The sequence below is a fragment of the Fukomys damarensis genome, unplaced genomic scaffold, assembly GCF_012274545.1.
Source record: "Fukomys damarensis isolate Sample0158 unplaced genomic scaffold, DMR_v1.0_HiC HiC_scaffold_12, whole genome shotgun sequence".
NCBI lineage: Eukaryota > Metazoa > Chordata > Mammalia > Rodentia > Bathyergidae > Fukomys > Fukomys damarensis.
Genome location: NW_022900924.1, coordinates 19742523 through 19750668, shown reverse-complemented (window position 1 = coordinate 19750668; position 8146 = coordinate 19742523). Strand labels below are relative to the sequence as shown.

The 8146-nt window shown below is 49.5% G+C and overlaps 1 protein-coding gene across 5 annotated transcripts in view; it reads left to right on the top strand.

Moving 5' to 3' along the window:
- Window positions 1–1006: 1006 nt before the first annotated feature.
- Dhx37 (DEAH-box helicase 37) overlaps window positions 1007–8146 on the top strand; it is a 32571-nt gene continuing 25431 nt past the window's right edge. The window contains exons 1-2 of one of the 5 annotated variants that reach the window (XM_010604293.3): window positions 1007–1468; window positions 1667–1773. Coding sequence is in view for 4 of the 5 variants with exons in the window: in XM_010604294.2 (XP_010602596.1) it covers window positions 8092–8146 (55 nt within the window). In the remaining variant the exon portion in view is untranslated. Of the gene's footprint in view, window positions 1469–1666; window positions 1774–3606; window positions 3659–3915; window positions 4055–8004 lie in introns of those variants that run through there. The other 4 variants (XM_033762476.1, XM_010604292.3, XM_010604291.3 and 1 more) reach the window with 4 other exon arrangements.

Sequence of the window (8146 nt, the reverse complement as noted above, 5' to 3'; positions counted from 1 at the left end):
AAAGACAGTCAGGTTAGCAACTGTTTTGGGGTGTTTCAAATCTGCCTGAAAAAAGTGAATAAGTAGAAGTCATAAGGAGAAGGTACTGGAGACACATTGCTGATCTCTCTCCTTCAAAAAATATCAAGATGATTCCATTTTCAGTGTAATAAGAGTTTGGCTCCTATGTTTAGCTGTAAATGTTAGAAAAAAGTTCGCTTTTAAGTGCTGTTTTGTTTTGGTAATGGGGATCAAACTCAGGACCTTGCGCTTGCAAGGCAGGCGTCCGCCCCTCGGGTCCCGATGCCCCGCCCCGTGGAAGCCTACCCTGCTCTAAGGGCTTTTTTCCTCGTTTTGAAAAATAAAATGGTTTATTTTTATTTTTTAAATATTTTTTATTTTTAAATACATTTTATTCTACCCCTTTCCCCCTCAAGCTCCCTCCCCTCCCTATGTACTAAAGCTTTGTTTCCATTCTCCCCTCTATTTTCACTTTTCAAAAGGTTTATCTTTAACCTTATCGCCAAAATCAACCCATGACTGTAAAACCTGGCTACAGCCTAGGCAAGGTAACTGCAAATTAAGGGACGACGGGAAAGGCAGAGAGGAGCCATCTCCGCGGTTTTATTAGCAAGGCTCCCAAAACTGGCCCCAATCTCCCCTGAGCCCACGGTGTCAGAGCCACCAGGAGTATAACACTCCAGCTAAGGCGGGTAGCGAGGGGCTTGGAAAATCGAGCTGCACCATTTAAGGAGGGGAGGTCGGGGAGGATCCGGAGGAGAAGGCTGGAGCCGGGCGGCGGAAAGGGTCTGGAAATTCACACGCAGAGCCCAGGATGCAGGCATCCGGCGGGCAGGGCATGGAACAAGGGGAGCTGGTCGCCCCGGTAGCCACGGCCCAGGCGAGGACCTTGTTTGCATCTGAGAAAAACTCCCGGAAATAACGCATCAAAATAGGCTGCTCTGGTTCGCTGATTACTGCAACCGGGCCAAGGCAGGGAGGGCCTTCCGCTGAGTTTCTCTGGAGGAACTGCGTCCTCCTCCCTGCAGTCCTGCCGGACCTGGCCACCGACTGCCCCTCCTTGGACTCTCGGTTGCACATCGAGGGAACTTCTGCCCCTGCGATCACTCCCTCGCCCTGCCCGAGCTGGCGACCTCCCTCCAGGCAGGGGAGCTCCTGTTCACCCCTCCTGCAGGGCCCTGCGCGCTGGGACACTTACAGGTTTCTGTCCCTGTCAGTCTGTTTCAGGGACTGGATGATGGAATTTCAGAGGGCTACCAGAAGTGTTTCTCTCCCTGCCATGCCCTAGAGCAAACCAAGTAAGGCCGAACATAACTGTGAGACCACAAGGAATATAACACCTAATTTTTGCTAATACGAAGAGTGAAAAAGATGACCTTTGGAGAGGGATGTATTGTTAGATAGCCCAGGCTGGCTTTGAACTCAGGGTGATCCTCCTGCCTCAGCCTCCAGAGTGTCGGGATTACAGGTGTGTGCCACGAAGCCCTGAAAGAATATGTTTTCTTTTTTCTTCTTCTTCTTCTTCTTCTTTTTTTTTTGTTTTGTTTTGTTTTGTTTTTGATACCAGGGAACAAACTCAGGCCCTTGCGCTTGCAAGGCAGGTGCCAGAACCGCTGAGCTAAATCCCCAGCCCCATTTCTTCATTGTTTTGTTTTTGTTTTTGCAGTGCTGGAGAAGACCGGCTCCCCACATATGCCAGGCAAACACTCTACCACTGACCTACATCTGCAGTCCCTGTAACTTATTTTCGAACTTATATCTTCTAGATTCCTGGTAAGATTTTCATTCATCTACTGGCCATTTGATTTACCTTTCTGCGAATTGCCTGTTCGCATCTCTTGACTATTTTATCCTTGTGTTATCTTTTTTCTTCTTTTTTTTTTCTCAGTACTGGCAACAGAACCCATATTGCGGCACAGGCCAGGCAAACACTATATCACAGAACTACGTGCCCAACCTTTTATTTTTTGGGTACTGGGGATTGAACTCAGTACCTTGTGCTTTCAAGGCAGGCGGTGGCACCACTTAGCTAAATCCCTAGCACCTCAAACTTTTATTCTGATTTTCAGAGGAAGTCTCGTTAAGTGACCCAGGCTGGGCTTGAATTTGGAATCCTCCAGCCTCAGCCTCCTGAGTGCTGGGATTATAGGCGTGGGTCACCATACCTGATTCTTAACATTTGTTTATCTAAAATTTTTTTTTTAATTTTGTTAAACAGGGTCTCACTATGTAGTTCATCCTGGTCTTGAACTCACTATACAGCCCAGGCTGGCCTCAAACTCACAGCAATCCTCCTGCTTCGGCCTCCTGAGTGCTGAGACTGACTACAGGCGCTCATCACCACACCCACCTTTTTTTTTAACACATGTAAAAATTCCCTCTAAAACAGCATATGCAGAACCTAGAGTGATGAATGAATGAACCAAGAAGGAGTGAAGCAGAATTTGGATCAGCTCCCTTTTCCCCTGCAAAAAACCCAAGAAACAAAAATAAAACACAAACTTGCACATGGTAAGGGAGGGAATTCAAGTGGTACTCATATGAACATTTTGGAAAACTTATACATTAATTTCAATGAGTGTGTCTGTGTGTGTGTGTGTGTGTGTGTGTGTGGTACTGGGGATTGATCCCTAGGTCTTCACACTGAACTATATCTCCAGTGCTTCATTTTTATTTTTTATTTTGAGACAGAGTCTCAGTAAACAGCATGGGTGGGGCTGGAGCATGCAATCCTGGAACCCTTGGCCTCCCAGAGTGTTGGAATTACAGGGACGTACCACCATGCCTGGCATCTGAACTTCTGTTTTCACTTTTAAAATATTAAATTCAAAGGAGTAGGGCAAGTGGGAGGGGTAGGGGAAAGGACAGAAGGGAAAAGAAAAAATATGAGAAAAGGAAAAAAATGGAAATAGTCTTTGTAAATAGGGAAGGGTGGAGGGAGGGCAAGGGAATGGGGAAAAATAAGAATCAAGATACATCATGTAAAGGTACAAGATCCCAATGATGACTGTAACTGGATTGTATACCTAAAATGTACCAACAAATTAATGGAAGAAATATTAAATTCCAAGCCAAGCGTGGTGGCCCAACCTGTAATACCAGGATTCTGGGAGGCTGAGGCAAGGGAATTCCAAGTTCAAGCTCCAGCCTAGACAACTTCGTGACCTATTGAGACCCCAGCTCACAAAATAAATAAAAAAGGTCTGGTGTTGTAGCTCAGTGGGAAGGCCCTGAATCAGCCCCTAGTACTGAAAACCGGGTAAGGACCAAAGGTGTATTCAGCGTTGCCATGGCTCATGGGCACGGGCGGGACCGGTTCCTAGATTCTTGTGCACAACGAACAAAGAACTGGTCGTGGCACAGGGTGGTAAGGAAAACTAGTAACATTTATTAAGGCGAGAGGACGCTCAGCGCGAGCTGGCTCTCACCTGCAAAAGGAAAATGGCCCGAGCGCCGGGGAACTAGAGACACAGGGGTTTAAAATGTTGCTCCGGTTCTGGGGAACTTCCCACTGTGTGTGTGTGCGCGCGGGGTCTTGATTGACGGGTACTGAGTCTTGTCAGCCGCGTCTATTGCGCATGTCCTTTCCCACAATTCCCTCCGTTACTATGACGATATGAGATGCCCTCTGTAAACAGGAACCTACAGCGAGCTCCAGGTGAAAGGTCATGCGAGCTGGGCCAGCGCGCATGCGTCCTCGATTGGGTTTTTTTTTTGGGGGGGGGTGTTCCAGGGCGGGCTGAGGGGTTTTGCTTTTCTTATCTCTCCCTCTGCTTAGCAACCCTTAGCAGGAGGGTCCGGGGTTGGTTGTGGTGTGTCGCCCAGGTTCAGGTGAATGGAAGGGATTGGTCCATAGCCCCAATTGTACTACATTATTCCCCCGCAGGACCTGGTCCCTGAAACTCTTTAGGAGATGCCAAGGACCGATTGCCCATCCTTTCTAGCTGCTTCCTGCTGAGTAGGGGTGGAGACCCTGGAACTCTCATCGTGCCTGGCCCGGGCCACGGGAGCCTTACTCCTCCTCAGGGCTCCTTGATGAGCTCTACAGGTGAAGGTGGGTTTTGGTCCTTGAGGTATCATCATCGGCAGTGTAATGGCTGTTAAACGAGGAAAAACAAATTTGACTAACACATGCCCAACTCCAGACTCCGGTCCTTGGGCTTGCCAGGCGGCACCACTGAGCTAAATCCCCAGCCCTACTCCAGACTTCTCACGGGGCATCCCTATGACTAAGCCAGTTCCGCACAGATCCCAGCAGCATGGTGAACATGCTTTCTCACTGCATTTCTTGCCATCCCTGGCTGAATGATGTGGCAACACCATTCTTCTTCTAGAAGCAGACATGGCCCCCCATTCTGGGCATGGGGAGGTCCAGTCCCCTGCAGTTCTGTGGAACCTCCACTGCCAGAGAATCTGTCCGTTTGGAGAGGGTGACTGCACCCAGGTGATTTCCTCTAGGCCTTCTGTCAGGTCCTCAGACAACTTTTAGCAACAGAAGAGGGTTTCAGCTAGTCCTCTACCCCAGGGCCTTCCAGGTGCCGTGACAGCCGCCACGAGTGGAGTGAGTTCTGCGGCTCACTTGGTTCTTACCCTGGTGGCTAAAGGAAATGGAAGAGATGGGGTGTTCGGTGCTCTGTTGATCTCTGGGGCCAGGTACCTGTCCAGCTTGCCAGAGGCACAAGTAGGAATCAGTGCCACAACAGGAGGAAGTTCCCTGAGTCTCGAGACAGATTGTTTTCTATAATAAACATGGGCCAGCTTATTGCTCTCATTTTCTTAGACAGATAAAGTCCCTGCTGATGTATCTTCCATCACAGGCCAAAAGGGTCCCTGACAAGTGTCTGCAGTGGCTCCCGTACTTCTGTTTTCCCAACATATAAAGTTTCTTTTGGTTTCCACCAGCACTTGTTCAGTTGAGGTTTTATGACCAGGCACCAGCAAACGGCTTGAGAGCAGCTTTGCCAGGGCTACAGATATACAACCAGGGTCACCCTTGGCAATAGCCTCACCCCCCTTTCCTAACACCCGTGTGTCCATAGATGAGAACCACACCAGGTTTTTACAGGATGGGGCTTGGTTTACTTGGATGCCAGCATGGACTGGTGAAGACATGATCTTCAGGCTGTGTGCAGAGGGAACCTCTTCCTGTGCCCACATTTTTTTTGGTGCCAGGGATTGAACTCGGGTCCTTGCGCTTGCGAGAAGGCAGGCCACCGAACTGCTGAGCTAAATCCCCGGCCCTTGTGCCCACATTTTGACTCCAGCCCTGACCTGAGACCACTTTATACAAGGGGCGCCTGGAACCTATGCAACGTATGAATGGATATTGGTCCAAACAGGTGGTTTTGTGGAAGAAGCCTGAGTGAGATTACTTTGAGGATCACAGGAGGGAAGCAGCCGTCCCTGCTGAGGTTGCCCTGGTCACTTCATTGGCCCAACGATCATACTAGCTGTCGAAGGACATTAACGGAAAGGGACTATCACCCTGGTCAGCAGCCAGAGTTGAGCATCGTATTGGGGAAAGGCACAGCCAGCAGTCGTTGGGGGTCAGAGAATCCTGTTAGAGATGGGCCAGGTCGAGGTTCTGCGTGGGAGAGTGCCACTCGTCATGTCCCCTCCGGGTTGGCTCCCTCTTCTTACTGACCTCCTTACTTTGGCTATAGGAGACCTACCTGTTCCACCCTTTGGGCAGAAGTCCCAGGAAGGGTCATTTGGGTCAGTGACCCGGGTGGGGTTGACAAGACACAGCCTGCTCTCCTCATGCCATCCTTATGGTACCACTGCCGTCAGGGAACCACTTGCAGGATGTCCCAGCAGTGACCAGGCCCTCACCTTGGGGCGGCAGAAGGCATTGAGCTACAAGCAACAATTGCAGCTCCTTTCTGTCCCTTTGTGTTCTATCTGTATTTACCCCAAACTAGCCTGAGCCAGTCAGTGGACTGCGGTTGTAATCATGAACCCTTAATCCCAACACCACACACTCTAGATCCAGCCACTCCCGAAAAGCCACACCTATGACCACATGCGGCTTTGAGCAGGCATCTAGACGCCCTCTGTAACAAGGTCCATTCCAAGGGTGCAGGTTCGGGTCCCCAAATTGCCTTATTTAGGGTCCCCCTAAAATGAGACCCATGTGCAGCAGAAGCCAGACATTCCCCCAAAGCCCTCAGCTGCTGCAGAGACTCTGGAAGACGCAGAGGGAAATCGCTTCTGTTCCTCTTGAGGGGGCTGTCTCCATCTCTGTGTTAGAAAGAACCCCAGGACGGTCATTCTTTGTTGAGGAATCTGGGCTTTTTGTTTGGGACATCTTGTGACACTTCTTTGCTAAATGGAGAGTCTTAACAGATAACTCCTTGGTGGGGCAGGATGAGGAGATTATCAGCGTGCTGTACGTAGTAGGGCTCCCTTTCCAAGCTTCTGGTCAACAGGAGTGGGAAAGAAGATGCCCGAGATCACGGACAGAGAACCTTGCGTCCCGGGATCTGTGCTGCGAAGGGGCGTGGTCTGCCGCCAGGGGGAGCGCCGCCGCCTCGTCGCCCACTCAGATCTTGTACTGTGGGAAATTCTCCCCTGCTTCGCTAATGGTCCAGTGGGTGTGTTTAGGCAGGGACTGTCAGGCACCAGCAACCTTGTAACCGAAAATGTATCAGTAATGTAAACGTATCCGTCCCTAAGAGGTGCGTCTTCAGTCCTCACCAGCCATGCGTATGCGGGATTCCCGTCTGGGTCCCTGTAAATTTTTGCCCCGACCATTGCAAGAAAGGCAGGTGGAGCTTGTCGGCTTGCAGAGAGACAGGAAAGAGCGGAAGGAGGCCAGAAGGTGGCCTATTAAAACGGGGAATAGGACTAGTCCTTAGGGAAAGAGGCCCCGGACTGGGAGGCCATCAGAGCCCTATGAGCCTGGGAGAGGGGGAATTCTGGACCCTGATGCTGCCAGCAGCCCAGGCAGGACCTGTGTACAGGTACAAATTCCCTATGAGGAATGTTATAATTATGTATATCTAAAATGTATCAGTAAAATAAAATTGAAAATGGGAGCTGTTAGCCCAGCGTGGTGTTGCATGAGAGGCTGAGGCAGGAAAATTACTGCAACTTTCAATCCAGCCTAGACAATGTAGTGAGATTCTATCTCAAAAGAAAAAAAGAAAATAATTTAAATGTTTGCCCTTAACTAATTAATGCATTTAACGGGAAAAAAAAGAGTTAATGGAACTGTTCTATTCGTAAGACGATTACAGGATTCTGAAAATACACCACTGGGGGGGGGCGAGATCCAGTAATGAGTTTTAATCTAGTAGCGGCCTTCTGTCAGACTGTTTACCTGTCCCTGTGATGGTAAATAATATCTGCTGCCTTTTCACTCTACAATTTGTACTAATACATAAATGTATTTGTAACAGTAGGAAATCGATTATCAGAGTGGAAATGGGAAAGTCTATATTGGGGGCATGGGTATATTGGTTATATATATATTTTTTATAGGTTTAATTTAATTTATTTTCTTGGTACTAGGATTCGAATGCAGGCCCTTGAGTTTGCGAGGCAGGCACAGCACCACTGAGACGATCCCTGGCCCTATGGGTTTTACTTATTTATTTTTGGTACTGGGGATTGAACTTGGAACCTTGTGTTTGCAAAGGAGGCAACGGAACCACTGAGCTAAATCCCCAGTCCCCTATAGGTTTTATTTTAAAAACAAAACACTCCACTCCAAGTGCCCCATCAGTATAAAATTTAGATGTGGGAACTCAGTTTGTTTTTTTGTTTTCTTTTAAGTACGAGGAATTGAACTCAGATCCTCTGAACTTGCAAGGCAGGCCACCAAACCGCTGAGCTAAATCCCCAACCCAGAAACTCACTTTGGAAGGCCTCAGAACTGCCGCGGAGAGACACTCAGGCCCTGGCTTCCGCTACAGTACTCCGGCTCCTTTAAATAGGCCCCGCCCACTAGCCTTGCCTCAGCCTCACTGTTGATTCGCAGCTCTCGCGAGAGCGTAACCCGGAAGTCACTCCGCTGGAAGGAGGTCAGGGTACCCACGTGGGCTGGACTGGGGTAGCTCGCACCCAGGAGCCACGCCGGGCTGAGGCGCCATGGGGAAGCTGCGCCGGCGGTACAACATCAAGGGGCGCCTGCAGGCTGGCCCCG